At 41.5% G+C, this 21,122-nt stretch overlaps 2 protein-coding genes across 2 annotated transcripts; one reads left to right on the top strand and one right to left on the bottom strand.

The window, feature by feature from the left end:
• Positions 1 to 366: 366 nt before the first annotated feature.
• Positions 367 to 10,390, top strand: prss23 (serine protease 23). Its single transcript, XM_005467491.3, has 3 exons — positions 367 to 472; positions 633 to 690; positions 8,737 to 10,390. The coding sequence occupies exon 3, from the start codon at positions 8,754 to 8,756 to the stop codon at positions 9,864 to 9,866; it is 1,113 nt and encodes a 370-aa protein (XP_005467548.1). The 5' UTR covers positions 367 to 472; positions 633 to 690; positions 8,737 to 8,753; the 3' UTR covers positions 9,867 to 10,390.
• Positions 10,391 to 14,483: 4,093 nt separating this feature from the next.
• On the bottom strand, positions 14,484 to 21,107 carry cfl1 (cofilin 1). Its single transcript, XM_003444611.5, has 4 exons — positions 20,958 to 21,107; positions 16,964 to 17,274; positions 16,800 to 16,876; positions 14,484 to 15,489 (listed from the first exon to the last, which is right to left on the bottom strand). Exons 1-4 carry the CDS (start codon positions 20,958 to 20,960, stop codon positions 15,377 to 15,379), a joined length of 504 nt encoding a protein of 167 aa, XP_003444659.1. The 5' UTR covers positions 20,961 to 21,107; the 3' UTR covers positions 14,484 to 15,376.
• Positions 21,108 to 21,122: the final 15 nt, after the last annotated feature.

Here is a 21,122-nt window from a genome sequence, read left to right as displayed (position 1 = left end):
GTATGGAGCTATTACAGGTTTTGACATGTGTTCAGTGCCACAGCACCACTCTCAAGAAAATTTAAGGTATGCCTGCACACTGCTGTACTGAGCATGAACTCTGCAGGCTGAATAAGCTCAGTCCGAACTGGTGGGAGTAACAAGATATATTAGATAGCCCTATTCAAACACAGAATTATAGATAAAAGCAAAAAAAAAGTGGCACACATACTTTCATTTTCAGTGTCCTGTATTTATTTTCTTCTCTTTCCTCTTCAGGCAGTGACAGACTAAGCACTGAATTCCCTTCAGAGTGGTCAGGTGCAAAGACGAGTGTAGAGTCAGGCCCTTTGTTTACTTAAATGAATCATCTCGGAAAGTGTGAGTGTGGGTCAGCGAGAGAGGTATTTTTGAGAGCTCTGGGGTCAGCTGGGAGCTAAGCAGGGAGGTCACTGACCTTCAGGAGCCGAGCGTTAAAGACACAAACGTGAAGGTGAGGAAAAATACACCAGGAAACTATGTTAAACATCTGAGATATGTAGTGTTTAGTGAATTTCCACAACTAGTCAACAAAAAATATTTTTTTGTACTTCTTCTAGAATGAGCATTTATTGGATGCTCAGTAAAGCTGCTCTGTTTCCCATCCAGAGCAGAATCTACAGACTGGAGGAGAAAGTGCTCGCTCATCTAAAAAGGACTTCATCCACACAGGTGAAATAGGTCTCATTTAAGGCACACTCTGATAGCACCATGTGGGAGACCATCAATGCAATGGACCAATCAGAAAATAGTCAAGTTTTTCTAAGAAGTGGTTTCTGACTTTTTGAACTTTTTGACCAGTTACTTCTTTTGTAATGAGTCCTTGTTTACTTGAGACCAGTTATCACAAGTAAATTAGAGTAACTCCTTCATGCCTGACAGTTTAATATGAACAGCTTTTGGACGTGGCGTTTGCATATTCTCCCAGTGTCTGTGTGGGTACTCCACCTTCTTCCCAAAGTCCACAGACATACATTTTAGGTTAATTTGTGATTCTATGTCTGTCTCTCTGTGTTAACACATCCACTAGACTGGTAATCTGTCCAGTGTGTACACACTCGATAACAGCTGGGCTACTAAATTCAGTTTTATTTACATAGTACGAACTCACAACCACACTCACTTCAAGTTGCTTTATATTGTAAGGTAGACCCCAAAGTATTAGGGCGAAAACCCCAACAATCTGACAATCCCCTGTGAACTGCATTTGGTGAAAGTGCGAAGGAAAAACTCCAGTTAAACAGGAAGAAACCTCTGGTTGAACCACTTTCATTGAAGCAGTCATCTGACACAACCGTTGGGGGTGACTGCTGGGGAAAGAGAAGAGCTGAAAAGAGAGCAGTGAGGACAAACTTAATGATATGTAGTAGTAAAACTTCCCCCAAGCAGTCTGAGCATTTACCAGCATAACTAAGAGATGCTTCAGGGTTGCCTAATTCAGCCCTAACTATAAGCTTTATCAAAGGAAAGTTTAAAGTTTGATCTTAAAAGTAGGAATTCAACTTGGGAGTTGGTTCCAATGGAGGGGGGTACTTGTAGAAACAGCAGGAACTTCAAGTAACCCTGCTGGGATTATTGGATACTTTGAGCTCTTTAAGACTTTGTATGTGATGACAAGGTTTTAATATCAGAGAGACATGAAAGATAACGACCGTCCTGTGACCCTTAATTGGTTAAGAGGTTAAAAAAATGGACGGACGGCCAGACGGATGGATGGTCAGAGAGATGCATGGATGCGCTGTGTTGGTCAATCGCTCTTACATCTGGTCTGTGAAGGAACTGGTGCTTAGACAAAGAGTGTCCACTGAAGTGAGGGTCCCACCTGGTGTCCATGAATGAATGAGCATAATCTGTAACGTGGCGTTTGAGGTCTGCAATGCAGTGGGAAAAAATCTGTCTTCTAACAAAGGCAGCAGTGTGTCAGCATCAGTCAATTCTCAGGCCAGGAATTTTCTTTTTTTCTTTCATGTGGAGCTGACGTGTTTCCTCCAAATAGCAAAAACATGAAAGTCAGGCACTTTTACAGTCTAAAATATGCAAACTAGTCTAGAAACGTGTAGAAACGTAGAAACAGCACCCAAAGCATACTGGCAGCTTGGTTTCTAGGCTTTAGCCCTTTGTGACCTTTGACCAGAATCGGCAGGTACAGCTTAAAGAACTGAATTAATGCTGGCAAGCATAACAAATTCTTTTGGGAAGGAAAGATATATCACCACCATCTGTTTTTTTTAACAGCTTCTTCCTTTAACTGAATATAGCGACTGTTCCATTTCCTAAAGACTGAACCATGGACGAACTTTGAAACATGTGCTTAACAATGATCTGCTAATTAACCACAACAGGAGACAGGTGGGACACTAGGAGGCTTTTTATACCCACTGATTTATGCAGGATAACAATCTGAGTAAATTGTATCAGAGAGTTTCAGTCATGTGTAATAAATTTGGATACAGCTGAACAAATACACGCTTTAAAAGCTTTTGGGGAAATCAGGTTTTCTGCTTTCTTTGAAGGGAATATTATTCTACTATAATTCTACCTTTGCTAACACACCTAGTAGCACACATTTTTTCTTCACTTAAAGGATTTTTTTCATATTTTGGAAGGTAAAATTAATTAGACAGGTGCCATCATACCTCTTAGCTTAGTCCACATACAGGACCTCTAAAGTTCACTGCTTGTATCACATTTATTTAATTTTCTTTAAGTGTAGAAAGTGCAAAGTTATCTGTGCAACTTCTAAAGTGGTGTAAAAATACAAACTATGATTGTTTTTATTATCCTTTAGCTTTTGCAGAGATTTTGTGTAGATGTAGTGTCTGTTGGTAGATTGTATCACTTGTGGTTAAACAACGGCCACAACCTACTGACACGACCTTTGACATTGCACTCACACATTGTTTTCACACAAATTACCACTGTTTTTTACAAAGCTTATATTCTGTTGCACTGTTGGCTGCAGTAATCATCGAGGACAGAAAGAAAATCTTTCCCTTCTCACTGCTGATTTGGATAGAACGTGATATTGAATTGCAAGAAACTGCAGAGCCTACAGCTTAAATTAGATTGTGCATTCAACATTTCATTAGAGGCAGGCATGCCATATAATGTTAAATGATTGTGTATATGATTAATTACTGCACTTAATAACAAAATTATGTACAGCTGGGTTGCATAATTACTGGTGGTTTATCTGTCTAATCATGCATGTAAACATCTGGCATGCAACATGTTCAGTGATGGTTGAAAATATAAATTTACAATAATATTATGATGGTAATCACAAGTTTTGATAGTATTTTATAGCCTGTAATTTGCATGAAGGCCACCGACTTGTCTGCAAACAGTTACCAACGACTCGCCAAGCAGTATTTGTGTTATTGTAGGGCCTTTGCCTTTAGACAAAGCGCCTTTAGATGACTGTTATTATGATTTGGTGCTATATGAATAAAACTGAATTGAGCTGAAATAGTGAAACTGTGAAAAATGAGGTACAAACTTGAAACTGAGACAATTAAAAGCTGTGCCGCAGTTCTACAGCCGACCCATATTTAAAAAAGTGCAACTTTTACTTTGAAGGAAAATGTTCTCCATTTCCAGTTTGCATCGCACTGCTTCACTACCACTTGTAGAGTAGTTGGGAAATGTTTGCAGTCAAGTGGGTAACTTCCATGCAATTTGCTAGTGCCCAAAGCCATCTGTGCAACCAATTTCACCTTGAAACTGCCAATAACTACTTGCCAACCGGATTGGTAGTACAGATTTATAGTTGCCAGGGGATCTCTCACTGGTCTCTAGGCCTGTCTGACTGGGGCCTGTTCACTTGATAGTGTCCCCAAATAGCAGTCAAAGTTATTGTTGTGTGGTTAGCAGTCATGTGACTGAACAGAAACTACCCCTTTATTCCAGTCTTTGTAGTAAGCTAAGCTAACAGGTTGGTGTCTGGGAGTTAATTCTTTGCAGAGGGGTGTTAATCTCCTCATCGCTGCGCTGGCAGGAGAGCAAACAGTATTTTATATAATGTTTCTGGTAACATGTGGATCTTCTGCCCTGTTTAATTTGAGCAGAACGTTTTGTGAGGAACATTGAAAAGAACAGAACGGAAAGAGAGAAATTCCAGAGAGAAACATAAGCCAAGCTGCTCAGTGCCAAACACACACATGCATACACACAAAACTTCTTGTGATCGCTGCCTGTAGCACAGAGACAGGCAATGATACCATCTTGCTTACAGAAATCGCATCAACACTTCTCTAGCCTTTTGTACGCTATCTTTTTTACCATCCTTCATATCTCAGAGGGAATATACTTTACACTCAATCTGTCAGCACCACAGTTCTCCCTGAGCACCAGCTGAATGTCTAATTACAGAGATGAGGAGCGGGTTGGGTAGGTGTTCTTCTCGGGTGACATTTGCTCTGAGGACAGCAGCGACAGACAGATTTCTGTCTTCGGTGGGAGATTCTTTGGCTTCCCTGAAAGCACCTTCTCTTTGACTGGGAGCTCTGTTTTCTGCAACAAGTCGTCGAATAGTGTCACTCCAGGGCTTCCCAAATTCCACAGGTTGACAGATTTGAAAGACCTCTGGAAATCAAGGTCAGAGGACGCGGTGAACTCTGCAGCGAACATGCCCTAACAGTCATCTGCCTGCCAGCTAGAGTGTCTGAGTGCGCTGAAGTTGGTCTTCATACTTATCTATCCCAGCTTTTGGCACGCATGAAAAGCTGGAGTGCAATGAAGCCAGGAACAAGATTTTTCTTGCTATGGTGTAGCTGTGGGCTACAAAACTCAATACCAGACACTTATTATGATATGAAAATGAACACTTATAGTCTGTGAGTAAGTCAGTAGAGGAGAAACAGTAATCAGGAATGGTGATTCATGGGAGTGAATGTTAAGTCTTCATGTCACAACAGAGCTACACTAAAGTATATTACAGTCGGGAGAGTGTTATGGAAAGAAACAGAAAGGGTTTTTCTAATAAAGGGAATTTCCCATTCCCTCCAAAATGACATATATAAACTATATGTCTGATGAGACTTATATAATTTCCCCCATGCAACAAACAGAATGCTCACATATTTAATACTAAGTCATATAATTACACCTATAACAAAAACTTAAAAAGTAGGTTGCTTTTATTGGTGAATCATATACAGTTATGCTTGGTAGTTTGCATGCATTCACCATGGCCATGAAGTTTGAAGACCAGACTTTGGAAAAGTGGTGACACATCAGAATAACTGGTACTGACATGTAATTTTTTAAACTGATGATCTTGAAATCTGCAGTTGTTTAGAAATAGCTCAACGAGACCTTCCAAGCATGTGTAAACCTACAGCTCTCCTTCTTATTTCCTCACTGGAGTCCTTGGACTTTCCCATTGTTCTTAGTTTTGGTTAACACAATGAGTACTGTCAAACAAATCCCTTTTCATGCTGGCAAAGAGAAGCTATCAGTTGTTTTCAATCATGATCACTCATGAGTCGCTAACAGGCCTCTGCCTTGTCAAGTTTAGTGACATTGTAGAACCTTCTGCACCACTTAAAAGATTTAAATTAGTGTATGTATATATGTGATGTATGCTGTAAAAAGGCCCAAATTACCATGATATTCACGCCCACGATCAGTGCATGCAAATCTCTGACAACAACTGAAAGCCTTAGTAGATTTACATGTACTGTATAAACATTTTCCTGTTTATTTTTCACTTACCTTAATTTTACCAGTATGACAGTTTAATACCTTAAAATTTAAAAGAGCACGATACCCTATTGTGAAAATAACTACCCCTGAACTTGAACCGTGGAGTTATTTCAAAGTCACTCAAAGTCCTAAAACCTTGTAAGCAAACTTTTAAAAAAACAAAAAAAACACTCAAGCAAAAAAAAAAGAAAAAAAAAGTATTTTGTATCTAAACTGTTTGTTTTTGAAGATTTTTGTAGTTGTGAGTATAAAAGCATGCCAGCTGTGGCGGTTCCTGGAAAACTCTTTCTACCATGAAGCTTGTGACCCAGGTAACTAAGACTATCATTTCAGCAGCTTGGAACTTAAAAGGTTGAAGCCTGTTTGCACATTTCTGTGAGTGTTGCCATGTTTTGTTGGTTCTTTTGTCCTTGGTTGCCATATTGGCTCGTATACACTGGGTAACAGAATAACTAATTAATTTAATTATTTTAACGTTAAACTTTAAATCTTTCGTCCTGCCTTCCTTCGCTCACCCCCAAAGGCCGCCCCTCCCTGAGCCTGGTGCTGCAGGAGGTTTCTTCCTGTTAAAAGGGAGTTTTTCTTTCCCGCTGTCGCCAAGTCCTTGCTCAAAGGGGGTTGTTTGATTGTTGGGGTTTTTGCTCTATTATTGTAGGGTCTTTACCTTACAATATGAAGCACCTTGATGCAACTGTTGTTGTGATTTGGTGTTATATAGTTAAAATGGAATAAAATTGAATTGAACTGAAACCTTGCTTTAAATTGAAAGGTTTGGGCAGCCCGAGGAACATTCAATAGAAAGATGATTTGTGATTTGACATTTATCATGTAAAACTTGTATTTTTTTAAAAAAGAAGGAAAACTTTATAAACCGTTTAAAACAAGTACCATTCAGCACCATTCAGTCAAGAAGTCCGTTTACGAATAAACCTGTAAAACTACAGCGCGTGCTGACCCTCGGCAGGCAGGCAGGCAGGCGGGAAGCTGAGGGGCACTAGGACCACGAGACCGGCCGGTGCATGAAGAGAAAACACTTGTTTTCAGGCTCGAGGTTTTATTTGTGGCGTTCAGGCTGAGCCGAGCAGGTTTCACGGCACGCCCCGAGAATCGCTCCACACCTGGAGCTGCATGTGCACGCGCTGTAAGAGAGCTTTTGAGATTTACCTGCCGGAGGTGGGAGAAAGTAGCCAACCTGTCAGCGCAGAGGTGGAGGACAACCTGGGGAAATGATCCCGAAGGAGTCGTCTGATGGGGAGGAGAACTTGACTGGGATGTAAACACGGACTATCGATCTCTAATCAGGAGGTAATAATGGGAGGCTTGGCTGGGAACTGCTGCGGTGTCTCTACTGGGATACATAAAGCGCTAAAATTGAGTTACATTCACATTTACAAATTATTTTTGTACGTGAACATTTTCCTGAATGAGGTGGTTGAAAGATTTTATAAGAAGTTTTTTAAGCAAACTTTGAGATACGGTCCATCTCACTGCAGCATATGGACTATATCAGATGTTGATCGGGAAGTTTTCTGCAGGGTTTTAGATACATGCCTGGGATGATTGCAGATATTTAAACTGTTCTACATGACTTGTTGACCTATAATCAGCTAAACAAGTCTCTCACGAATGATAACCAGACATTTCAGAAACAAGGTAAAAGCTGAAATCAGTTTTTGGCAAGGTGATTTTTATATATGCTTTAAAAAGTCTCATTGAGATTAAAAATCTTCTTTTCTGGAAAGACCTGGGGTCAGCAGAAAGGGCAACAAATATGATATAACAGCTCTATAAATATATTTTAAGTCTAAAAAAAAGGAAATGGATTGTTTGTAATGTAGGACACAGCCATTTCTTTATCTTATCCTAACTGCTTACCAAAATAAGTAAAAACAAATCCAAATCCACTTCCTGTAAGGGCTTGACTTATTGTATTCCCCCTTTGATATGCGATACAAAAACTGTTTGCACTTGGTCTGCTCAAAGACACACCATGATCTCAGGTTACTGCAGTGGCCACAAAGCCACACCTTTCCCACCATCTCTCCTCCAGATTTATGTGTCTTTTCCTGTGTTTTCATCTTTATTTATTTATTTATTTTCTATCAAAATAGTTCTCTAAAACATTCAACATTAAACAAAAGGCTGTGAAAAGACAATTGTTTCATTTATTTTACATCCTAAAACATGGATTACATGTCTTCCCAGGGCTGTTACCACTTTGGATGTCCTCACAGCTGCTATGGAAGGATATTTGTACTTTCCCAGCTTACAGGAGCCCTTTGTTGCAGCTCTACCTCCGTTACATTGCTTTATGGGGCAGCTCATAGGTGTGTGGACAGGCCCCACCCTGTCTTTAGTTAGGAGTAATGCTCTGTTCTGCTGCCCTGCCTGGACTTGTAGCCTTTTCACTTTTTTTACACACCTGCTCTTTTCGTGCCATGAGTGCCTGGGGATCCACAGTCTTTAAAGGGGATCAAGTGTCTGCTTATCCCTGCTAATCTGCCCTGAAAGCCCGAAAGCCTTGTGTACGCTGTAACATAGTTAATGTTTAATGAAAAATACCTCCTTACATCCGAGTGCCTTTAAAAACTCTCAAGTTTGTTAAAGAAGTTTAACAAACTTGAGAGTTTTTAGAGGGTTTTTTTCTGACTCTTTCACTGACTTTTCTTTGTAATTTGTCATACATTAAACCACATCTCTGCTTCCACTGGGCTGAAATCCCATTTTCCTGGTAATCTATATTGAAGGAACAAGAGGTTCATTGTTGCCTCTCTACACCACATGAAGTTCAGGCCTGCGTTGCAACATAAAACTTTCTAAGCTGACCTCACTTGCAGCGTGATTTACAATCAATAATCATCTGAAAACAAGTGCAGATTTATGAAGGGATTAGAGTTTGTGTATTTCTGGGGCATCTTGTTTGGGAATGTTTTCCACATTTGTCGTTCCTGGCAAACGTGTAGGAATCCATGCAATCTCAGAGATGCCTGATCATTTTCTGCGTCCTTTCAGTGTTTTCCATCACCACGATGACGCCGTCCGGGAGCTCCCTCCTGACTCACCTGTTTCTTCAGCTCCCCCTGACCTTCTCTCTCCTCCACCCTCCTCCAGCCCACGTCCCCACGCTGGTCCCTCACGCTCCGACGCCTCTGACCCGCTCCCGCTTCAGTGCTCACGCTCAGCTGGATTTCACCACTCACTGCAACACAAGCTGCTTCCACAGAGGAGAGCAGGAAGAGCAGAGGGAGCAGCTCACGGAGAAACTGGCATTCGAGACCCTGTACGCCGACGGCTCGCGCACTCTCACCACGGTAGATGTGGAGGATGACGCAGAGTTCGGAGGAGCTCACCCTTCGCCCCGGAGAGTGAAGCCCAGGCGTGTGAGACGGCAGATCTATGGAGCGGATGGCCGCTTTAACATACAAGGTGACAACTTCCTGTTGGATTACCCCTTCTCCACAGCTGTGCGGATCTCCACCGGCTGCACCGGAGTTCTCGTGTCTCAGCGGCACGTCCTCACAGCTGCACACTGTGTGCACGATGGGAAGGATTATGTCAATGGGGCGCGAAGGCTCAGGGTGGGCTTCCTGATCCCTCCATCCATCAACGGCACAAAAACACACTTCACTTCTGCCAAGAAGCCTCTGGTCCACTGGGTGCGGGTGAGACGCACCCGTGTGCCAAAGGGCTGGATCCAGGGTCCTCAGGAGGTTAGCATGGAGTTCGATTATGCCCTGCTGGAGCTGCGTTGGCCTCACCGTCGTCCCTTCATGCGCCTCTCTGTGGCTCCGTCCTCTGACGATCTGGCGGGCCATCGCATCCACTTCTCCGGTTTCGACAGCGACAGGCCCGGGCAGCTCGTGTACAGGTTTTGTCCCGTGGAAGAAGAGTCCAACGACCTGATATATCAGCACTGCGATGCCCGACCTGGAGCCAGTGGCTCTGGAGTGTACGGCCGAGTGTGGGACAACACCTTAGAGCGCTGGGAAAGGAAGGTCATCGGCATATTCTCTGGACACCAGTGGCTGGAGATAGACGGCGAGAACCGGGATTACAACGTGGCCGTGCGCATCACTCCTTTGAAGTTCGCTCAGATCTGTTACTGGGTTCATGGAAACCGGCTAGACTGTGTCCAGGACTGAGAAAGACCAAAGGCAGGAGGTTTAAAGCAGAGCGTGGAAAACACAATAAAGCTCAAAATGACTTTAAAAAAACCACACACAGGGTCAAATATCTGATCCATTTCAACACTGAGTTATTTCTCTCCTGTCTTTAATTTGCTCCCTGTAACCTCTGGGCCTGTTAAATAAACCAGCCTGTGAGATCATCAGAACGGCATCTTTTAATATCTTTTCACCCGCAGTCAGATTAATAAGTCAGTGTTTCCACAGCATTAACAGAAGCCACTTTTAACAAGAGGGGGAAAAAACACTGTAACTCATGTGTGTGTCAGTAGCTGCACATTATTTTCCTACTGTGGATGAGTGTAATCCACCGAGTCTGTATTTGCATCTTTCCTGCTCTGGCTTTGGGGACTTGATCTTTGGTATCTTGAGAGCTCAGACAGTTTGCTGTTCTTGGTCCGGACTGGAAACACAGAGTTTTGACTTTATTTTATTTTTAAAAAAATGCTTGGTATATTTTAATAAACAGAGATTTATAACTGTGTGTGTCCATAGTCTTGACTCTGGTTCAGGAGTGGTGCTGTGCTGCCCTCCAGTGGTCATAACACCTGCTGCAGCTGTGGAGGGGTGATGATCCAGTTAGAGGAGTCTGCAGAACAGAACAGGGCATGCCTCAAGCGGAGGCCCAAACCTGTCTGACAGGCTTTGCAAAATGAAGGCGGTGTGCATTTTGGACTGGTACTTATACCAAAGCACTCTATACTACAAACCACATTCACTCACACATTTATTTGTTTTAGTCTATGCTTTTAAGCACTTTCTAGCTATTCTTTTGCACTGGGTTCAGTGTCTTACCCAAGGCTGAAGATTGAGCCACCCAACATGTGATCTGTAGGGGACCAACTCTACTCCACTCTACAATGAACCATTAAAGACATAAAATTGTGTTTTTTAAAGTCAATAATCAATAAAAGTTACTGTTTTTCTTTTATTGTGGGGCAGAGTTTAGGTAATGAGCTGCCAGTTGTTATGGCATCGTTTCTTTGTAATGTGGAAAAACTGAGACGTCTTACTCTTATTAAGATATCTCAGGCTGGGTGGGCGTCAGTAGTTGACATTTAGATGTTAAGATGTGAACATTTTCAAAATCTACTTAAAATTTGTTACGCTTAAATAAAGACAGGCAATTTTTTCCATTTGTTTTTTTTTTAAGGGTTATTAAGAGATAGTTTCACAGGCTGATCCTGATTAAGACAATTTAGGCTATATGTGGCCTTGTTTTAGGCTGAGAAATCCAACACAGGAGTGTCAACATGTGGCCTGGATGGCTATGCAAACTAAAGACATTAGCGTTAAAGAGGGCACAAAGAGTTGTTGTTGTTTTTTTATTACATGATTTTATTGTATTTATTTTATGATCTGGCTCCTTTTAAGGTAAACTGAGGTGTCTACGTGGCTCAGAAGCTGGAGTCCAAATTCCAGGTTGGGACACTGTAAAATGCAAATAAAAACAGAACGATTAGCAAATCTCATTAAGCCATATTTTATTTACAATAAAACATAAAACCAAAATGTTTAACATTTTAGATAAAATATTATTTAATTTTGAATTTTCTGGTGGCTCAAAAAGGCTGGGAAAGTAAGAGGTACTAAAAGGAAGCAGCTGGAGGGACATTTTTAACTAACTAGATTAACTGGCAGGAGGTCAGTAACATGACTGGGTATAAAAATGGCGTCTTGGAGAGGCAGTGTTTCTCAGTAAGTAAAGCTGGGCTTCATCAGTCTGTAAAAAAATGTGGAACAATTTCAGGATAGTGTAAAATTGTGAAGATTTTTGAATATCTTATTATCTACAGTACATATTATCATCCACAGATTAAGAGAATCCGAAGATATCTGTGTGCACAAGGAACGAGGTTGAAAATCAATATTGCATGCCTGTGATGTTCCGGGACTGAGGCAGTGCTGCTTTAAAAACACCCACGATTCTGTCATGGAAATCACTGCACGGGCTCAGGAGCACTTCCAGAAATCATTGTTTGTTAAAAAAGTTCACCGTTCAATCCGCAAATTCAGCTCAATCATGCAAAGATGAAGCAACGTATGCTTCCATACAGGGAGTGCAGAATTATTAGGCAAATGAGTATTTTGTCCACATCATCCTCTTCATGCATGTTGTCTTACTCCAAGCTGTATAGGCTCGAAAGCCTACTACCAATTAATGACATCAACACCCTATATCAGGTGTGCATAATTATTAGGCAACTTCCTTTCCTTTGGCAAAATGGGTCAAAAGAAGGACTTGACAGACTCAGAAAAGTCAAAAATAGTGAGATATCTTGCAGAGGGATGCAGCAGTCTTAAAATTGCAAAGCTTCTGAAGCGTGATCATCGAACAATCAAGCGTTTCATTCAAAATAGTCAACAGGGTCGCAAGAAGCGTGTGGAAAAACCAAGGTGCAAAATAACTGCCCATGAACTGAGAAAAGTCAAGCGTGCAGCTGCCAAGATGCCACTTGCCACCAGTTTGGCCATATTTCAGAGCTGCAACATCACTGGAGTGCCCAAAAGCACAAGGTGTGCAATACTCAGAGACATGGCCAAGGTAAGAAAGGCTGAAAGACGACCACCACTGAACAAGACACACAAGCTGAAACGTCAAGACTGGGCCAAGAAATATCTCAAGACTGATTTTTCTAAGGTTTTATGGACTGATGAAATGAGAGTGAGTCTTGATGGGCCAGATGAATGGGCCCGTGGCTGGATTGGTAAAGGGCAGAGAGCTCCAGTCCGACTCAGACGCCAGCAAGGTGGAGGTGGAGTACTGGTTTGGGCTGGTATCATCAAAGATGAGCTTGTGGGGCCTTTTCGGGTTGAGGATGGAGTCAAGCTCAACTCCCAGTCCTACTGCAAGTTTCTGGAAGACACCTTCTTCAAGCAGTGGTACAGGAAGAAGTCTGCATCCTTCAAGAAAAACATGATTTTCATGCAGGACAATGCTCCATCACACGCGTCCAAGTATTCCACAGCGTGGCTGGCAAGAAAGGGTATAAAAGAAGAAAAACTAATGACATGGCCTCCTTGTTCACCTGATCTGAACCCCATTGAGAACCTGTGGTCCATCATCAAATGTGAGATTTACAAGGAGGGAAAACAGTACACCTCTCTGAACAGTGTCTGGGAGGCTGTGGTTGCTGCTGCACGCAATGTTGATGGTGAACAGATCGAAACACTGACAGAATCCATGGATGGCAGGCTTTTGAGTGTCCTTGCAAAGAAAGGTGGCTATATTGGTCGCTGATTTGTTTTTGTTTTGTTTTTGAATGTCAGAAATGTATATTTGTGAATGTGGAGATGTTATATTGGTTTCACTGGTAAAAATAAATAATTGAAATGGGTATATATTTGTTTTTTGTTAAGTTGCCTAATAATTATGCACAGTAATAGTCACCTGCACACACAGATATCCCCCTAAAATAGCTAAAACTAAAAACAAACTAAAAACTACTTCCAAAAACATTCAGCTTTGATATTAATGAGTTTTTTGGGTTCATTGAGAACATGGTTGTTGTTCAATAATAAAATTATTCCTCAAAAATACAACTTGCCTAATAATTCTGCACTCCCTGTATATTCCATACATCATCTAGATGGAAGCATACATTGCTTCATCTTTGCATGATGGAGCTTCAGTGAAAGCTTGCATATTTCAGCAAGACATTGCTAAATCACATACTGCTTCTATTACAACAGTATGGCTTCACAGCAGTCCGGGTGCTGAACTGACCTGCAGCCCAGGAAGTGGCTGAAGCTCAGGAGGTAGAGCAGGTCATCTGTTAATTGGCAGGTTGCCATTTTGATACCTGGCTGCTCCAGTCTGCAAGATAATCCCAAGTTGCTCTCTGCATCCATCGGTGTGTGAATATTAGATAGAAAGCACTTATGGGTGTGTGTGGGTGAATGACACAAGTTACATAAAGTGCTTTGAGTAGAAAAGCGCTATGCAAGAACCAGTCATTCTACCGCCAACGGAAAACATTTGGAGACTCCATGAAACAAAATAAATGAGAGACTGATGATCAGCTGGAATCTTTCCTGTGTTCTTTTGTGAATAAACTTTGTGTTTAGGAGTTGCAAATCATTGCATTAGGTTTTCTTTAATTTTCATTTTACAGCATGCCATTTTTTTTTTTTTAAACTGGGGGATGTAGAATGAATTTTTCTTATTAGACCAAGGCCGTCAATTAGTCAAGCAAATATAGTCAACATTTGACTAAACTTAATATCAGGTTGTAAATTAAGTTTTAAGTTTTGAAGCCAGTTTTAACTCTGATTTCTAAAACTTTTCAGCCCTCAGTGGGTTTATTTTGGTTTTCACCAGCTGTCGTTTTGCTGGCAATATGTCAGTAAAGATTTTCAACATGAATATTTCATCAAGAAACATTGTTCAGTACATTAACTGAACACAGGACACTTTCATGCCAAATGATATGGATTTTCTTGGACTGGACATGCAGGTTGTGCTTTAAATACTGGTCCCCCATGACCATGTAGCTACTAAAAATAATTCTGTGGCACGCATCATCAAAAAGCCAAAACACTGCTGAGAGTAAACAAACTGAAGAGCAGCACGAGTCAGTAGTTTAGTGCTTTTTATTAGAGATAAGGAGACGATACAAAACATCCACCATTCAGTATTCAGTCTAAACTCTGACCACTGGTCCTTCATATACACATCGCTCCCCATCAGACCTTCATAACACCAAAGTTTTTAAATTGAGGAAATCCTGGTTTTAACGAGTACAAGGAATGTCTGTTCACTACATCAAATGTCATGTTTTTTTCTCACCCGGAACTGGAAATATAAAGGAATTGCTCAAGTTTTGGAACCTTTCAAAAAAAAGGAAAAAAAAAAAGAAACAATGGAATAACAAAACAAAGAAAATATTTAACCGTGTTCCCCCAGAGTGTTTTTATACAGCTCCTGTAATCGAATGAATTAGTTCATTACTACACCTACTCAACTATACACACTTACAAAACTTAACTAGAAGTTTGGCAAAAAAAAAAAAAAAATGTAGTTGGAACAATTATCTGTCAGGATTCAGTGGTTGGGAAACTAGAAGGTTTGCTGACTGTCTCTTTCTCTGCAGTCAGTCAAATGGAACCTGGAAAGAACGAAACCCTGTCCTTAAACATGAACTGTGTGTACTTAAGTTTTAATCATCGCCATCATTTTCCTTCTTCAGTTGTATCTTAATGTTTTCCTTTGTGTTTTGTTCATAATCTTTACGTTGCATGAACTGGAATGACAGTCTGATTCGTGTTTTTTTTATTTTTGTTGTTGTCGTTTTTAAAACTGTCACTTGACCCCAAAAACCCACCCATGATATCCCTCCCCGAGAGTCCCACGAATTGATGCTGGTTCTGCTTTTGCCCTTCTCCACACCACACTGGAATGAACAGCTAAACCCGACAGATGTGTCTGAAAGGCCTCGATCGAAGCCGGAGAGGAGGGGGAGGGATATTTATAAAGGAGCTCCTTCCAGACTGACTACCGATGAGCCGCCGAGCTTTTCTGCCAGAGTGTGCCGGTCTTTAAGGTCTTCAAAACCGTTCACCTGCCATTCGTGCTTAATACCTGCAAAACACACAGCCAGAGTTATTCATCAAGGGAAAATTTAAAAAAAAAATAAATAAAAAAAAAATAAAAAAACTCAGCAGGTGAGCTCATTTGATGAATGTACACTGACAAACAGATTTAACAGGAGAAAATATTCACTCATCCTACAAACAATGCCTGACATTAGGAAGCGTTTCAAATCCACTTCATTCCAGTAGTGTTCAGGAGACAAACACTCCTCTCTGCTCATAAGATCAAGCATTAACCTTTCTTTTTGATGGTTAGAGCTGTATCAGGTGATCCTGAACCACTCTCACTTATACTGCTATAGACTCAGACTGCTGATGAACTTCCCATGATGCACCGAGTCCTATTAGATGGCACTACAGCATGTCATTAATTCTTGTCTTTTCTCTCTCCTGTAGCTTGGCCCTGTTAGTTTCTCGTGTTTTCTGCTCCTCTTTTCATTTTCTTCTTTCGTCTTCATGTCAACCATCACCAAGCATTTGCTCATAGGCCACTGGTTCTTAAACATTTTATGGCTTGCAAAAAACAAACAAACAAAGCTCCTCCTTGTGTCACAAATCTTGTTTTTACCCTTAATAAAATACAGGGACCATGATAAGTTTAAAATCACATAAAAGGTGGGTGCAACACCATCAGCAAACTTATTGACCAACAGAAACACTTCAAGTCATGTTTCACTTCATGTTCCATCTCTGGTTGACTGCAGCCCAGCAGGGGGCACCTCTTTATGGAAGTGCCCCTCAATCTGAGACCTCAGTAAACACATCCCACACAGACTTGACCACTAATTTCATGTGATAATTAATAAAACATGTAACCTGTGGTCATTATTAGAATTAGAAAGCTCATTGGCTAATAAAATGACAATCATAAGTCTTGTGCAGTGTTGGGTTTCACCGTTATGTCCACCCTCACTAAACACCACAATGGCAACAGCGTCTCTACTCACCAAAAATCTTATTTTCATCTTTAAGCTCACACATGTGGCCATACTTAAAGGATCCACCCATCGCATCTATGAGCAACAACATCCAATACATAATTTCCCTATGGATTAATAAAGTATTCTGATTCTGATACTGGGGACGGGGGGCTCGTCACTTATAATATATAAGTTGGGGCTAAAACAATTAACTCAAAGATGCATTCATCCTTTGTGAGCTGAGGGTGACAGCAGAGTCAGGTGATACCCTCTGTCGTGTTGTCTCGAGAGCGTTTACATAATTCAGGTTTAAGTGTGGTTCAAGATCAAGTGTGAATACTTGTTTCTGATGATTCTCTGATCACAACCAGACACTCACCTTCAAATTTCCTCTTGATGGCATCTTTTGAGCTGGCATAGATCATCTTACTCTTCAAGGGAGCACTATCTGGAGCCCTGTGACGTAAGAAAAAAAAATTTAACTCTAATGTCAATTTAATGAAGCTCAAAAACTTTTAAATGTGCAATAACGGTTGCTTTTACCAGAAGATAAAGACGAGGTCCTCCTTCTTTGTTTCTTTGGTCTCGTAGGTGGCGTCATACAGAGCGTAGCGGCAATCGTTTGGGGGCAGCATCTTCACAAAGTGCTGGTATGGGTCCTGCACGGTGGTTCCCAAGTCGCCCACGAGGATCTCTTTGCCGTCGTCCAGAACAATGTTCTTCAGGTCCTTGCTCAGGCAGAACAGGATGGCCTTCTTCCTCTTCTTCTTCTCGTCCTCGTTTGGCTGAGCCTTACGCACCTTCATGTCATTGAAGACCGTGATGACTTCATCTGTGACTTTCACACCGGAGGCCTAAGGATCGAACCACGTGTTAATACAGAGTCTCACATATCAACATCACGACAGCTGCCCTATAGCAACTCTTCAAAATTCAAGTAATTCCCTAACATGCCTGAATAGCTTCAGTGCAGTATATAACTCATAATTCACAAAATATGGAGCCACTAGTTTATTAAGTTCCAAAATTAAGAACAAAATGTTATTAATGTGAACTGACTAATGCTTCTGCTCATCAAAAGTCTGCAAAAAATGCCTTTAACTTTTCAAATGTGAGTATTATCCACAGAATAAAAGATCGACGCAGCCACTGATGTCATCCACTAATTTATGAAGGCTTGTTATGAAGCCTTGAACTAAGCGTCTTTGCCATCACCATCTTTTGAAACCAGATGCGAAAAGCAAGAGGCGGATCTGACAGAGAAACAGGTTATCCAGGATATTATCTCATTAGGAAAGCTGTAATAACAATGTTTTACCAAACTAACTAATACTAAAAACCAAAAAGGCATTTCCTCTAAATTTGTTTTTCATTTTGTTTAGTGTTCCAAGTTCATATACATCACTTGAGGTAGCTTTAATGTTTTTTTTAAAGTATACTTTTTATTTTAATTGTTTACAATTAACTAAAAAACTTTTTGATCATTCAGAACATAACAAGCCAAACACTACGTAGTTTACACAAATATGTTATTCAGATTGGAGAAACATCCAATAGAGAATTAAAGTTCAAACAAGGTTCCCAAACCTGTTTCTTCGCCCATCACTGGAATCATTAATCATTCCTTTGTCTGACTCTGCACGAGTTTTTTCAAAAAACAATGCCATGAACATTTTGGCATGTAAAATACTGATGTTCATTTTTATTATAATTGTGTCCTTCCTGATACAAACCAAGCAGAAATGGCTTCGGGTCTGCTGCAATTTCTTTTCTTCAAAAAAACCCTTTTCAGCCCCTCTGCATTTACTATAAAAGGTGATGGTATATTTTTATAATAACTGTTTAACTTGGCAGGAGATGCACAGGAACTGAATGTATTTTAAGCTGGAGTCAAACAAAAGGGTGGGTTTTTGTCACTTTTCTATAGTCACTGCTTGGTCAACGCAAGGCTGTGGTCTCAACAGGCCAGACGTGACAACTACAGTAAATACAGACATCGTTAGGCTGAAGAATGGCCTGAGAGGGTGGCATGTGACCGTCACACAGAGAGAGAGAGAGAGCAGGAACACTCCCAGTGACTGATGAGGAGGCTTGAATGCACAAAAGATGTGGTGATTACCAGATGTGGGCTGGATAAAACAAATCGGAATGTTTTCATGAGTTTCAATTAAATAAACACTGATGATTTTGTCATAAAAACACGATTTCCTTAATAATATATAACAAGGAAATAATGAAAACAAAACGGCAGACTGCAGTCTGCCATTTTGTTTTCATTATTTGTTTTCATTATTTCCAGTCTAGACTGTCCAAAGTCCACACTGAACATAAAAAACCCCGTAAGTTCAGCTAACAGGTGTGTCTACACTTCTGTGACTATGACTGGACGAGGAGTTATAAAACATTACCCAGCTTCGGCCTTTCTCCACGCAACAGGCATCTCTGCTATAAAGATGACCACGTGGGTGAGGGTGTGGTCAGGATTTGAGCATTTCAGCGTCGGCCTTAGTCATGAACAATGAAGCTTCTGTTGAAATGTATAACACAGGCTACCCAAGCTCACTGTCACAGTCATGTCTTCTGACTCTGTTTAAGGCCCCTTACAGGAAAGGAAAAAAACAGATCCCCCAGCAATGGGAGAGAAAAAAAAAAGACAACAATGAAAAGGAAATAATGGGGCAGGAAACACGGAAAACTGGGGAAGCAGCCCGGGGCAGACATTGTATGTTTGCTCAGGGCGTTAAAGGCCTGTAAGATAACGAGAATTCCAGAGTAATAATTAACCAGTGAGCAGCCCTACTTAATTAAGAAAGTAAGACTGGTACTGCACCATTTCTCCGTGCCTTTGCAATTTAGTCAAGTTTACACACTTTTTTGCACATGAGAAAGCACAGTCATCTCACTGCATTCTTCCTCGAAGGAAGGGACAAGGGCTACAACCACCAAACATGGCTTGCAACTGTTAAATAATAATAAAAAGAGATGGTACTAGGTTTTTTTGATGAGGAATCGTTATGACTGCGCTCAGACCCAGCTCTAATCTTATCTAATGCTAATCACTGACGCCAAGGTTCAACTGAATCAGTACAAAGGAGTCACAGTCCAAGTCTTCCTTTTTAAGATTACAGGCCTCTCACCTTTATGATGCAGGACAATTTCACTGGAAGGCCACGGCAGGCTTATATCTAGACTCTCAGGGTGATTTAGTGCACGTCTGTGAGGATAGCGAGGAAAATGGCGATAGTACTTAGATAAACATTATTTTTCCCTTTGGGGGCGATGGGGGGAAACTATTCCTGCTTCTCTATTGTTTCACGTATGAATGAATGAACAGACATCTGTTTATTTTCACCCCGACCCGCGTGAGTAAACAGCTGTATGAATTAGATGCGCAACGCAAAATAAAAGATGCGCAGCGCCGAACGTGAAGACACAGCGGCCCCGCTAGCCTCTAGCAAGCGGCCCCTAACGCTGCCAAATTGGCGTTTCATATCGGTAATAATCCGGTCAAAGATGCGGTTCCTCCCTGAAGAAACGGAGTAAAGCTACCGGGGGGGGCGTTGCAATAGGTCCAATCTAACTGCTGAGACATAAAAAATACAGCCCCAAACAAAATGGTCTTTGCACCAAATTCAGGGTGGGGCCATGAATGCAGCACACGCACATGTGAACGCTAGCTTGCTATATAAGGCAAAACTGCTCTCAAAAGGACCGCTCGTCTGTCAAATCGCACATTTATTCTCACGGCATTCCTCCAACACAATCATGCGGTTTGTGCTTTTGCCCTCACTGTGGGATAATATAATAACAGAAATAATAATAATGCTTTACGAGTGCACCAGCACTTAAAACAGCGTCAGTATGGGAGCCGTGTACAGACAAAGAAGAAGAAAATCTCAGCTAGCGCCATAATGGGTGTCATTTCTGGCTGCACTGTAACGCAGCTAGTCCGGCTAACAATACTGCTAGCCGGGCAGCCCCGGAGGCACTGGTGCTGCTGCACCTGCCAGCGCCGCAGCCCTGTGATGCGGGAACACGGGCGAGCACAGGTGAAATAACTGAAACATGATGCAGTGGAAACACCGGAGCAGTGTCATGGCAACGGTGCGGACGTTAACTCAGACAGGGGCCCCTCGATAAAGCGGCTTTTTGTCGGCGAAACACTTGGAGATGAACGAAATGGCGCCAGTGGCTTTTACTTAAAAGAATCGTTAGTGATTAACCTAGTCTGTTATCTCCATCGTGTGAAAATTGCCGCTCGGAAAGTTCACTGAATGCGAACACTGACAGACTACACTGCGTTACGGCATTATTACCAATCCAGTTTCCTAGTCAGCTCCCCAGCCTAGCCAAGCGCTAGCACAGGCTCCTGCGGCATACAGCCGGCTCGAGTGATGCTAAAACACCTACAAATTAAACTCCGTTAATTCCCAGTTAAAACTCCCCGCGGGCTTAAACTGAATCATTATTAGGCAAAAAAAACCCGTCGAGAATGCATAAATAATACAAAAGTACGAAAAGGCTGTGTTAAACATACCATAGCTGTAGCTCTGGATTCGTCTGCGTCTGGTAGAAATTGAATGGGCGATTGAATCGTCGCTCTTGCTCACAAACACTGGATGCGAAGCGTGAACGCGCCCTTAAGCGCGGCCCCGGCTACACCAAAGTGCACGAGCGGGAGTGAATGTCTGTTAACCGCGGT

Source organism: Oreochromis niloticus, linkage group LG2 (genome assembly GCF_001858045.2).
Source record: "Oreochromis niloticus isolate F11D_XX linkage group LG2, O_niloticus_UMD_NMBU, whole genome shotgun sequence".
NCBI lineage: Eukaryota > Metazoa > Chordata > Actinopteri > Cichliformes > Cichlidae > Oreochromis > Oreochromis niloticus.
The sequence above is the reverse complement of the archived record's forward strand: the minus strand, read 5'-3'. Positions and strand labels throughout refer to the sequence as shown.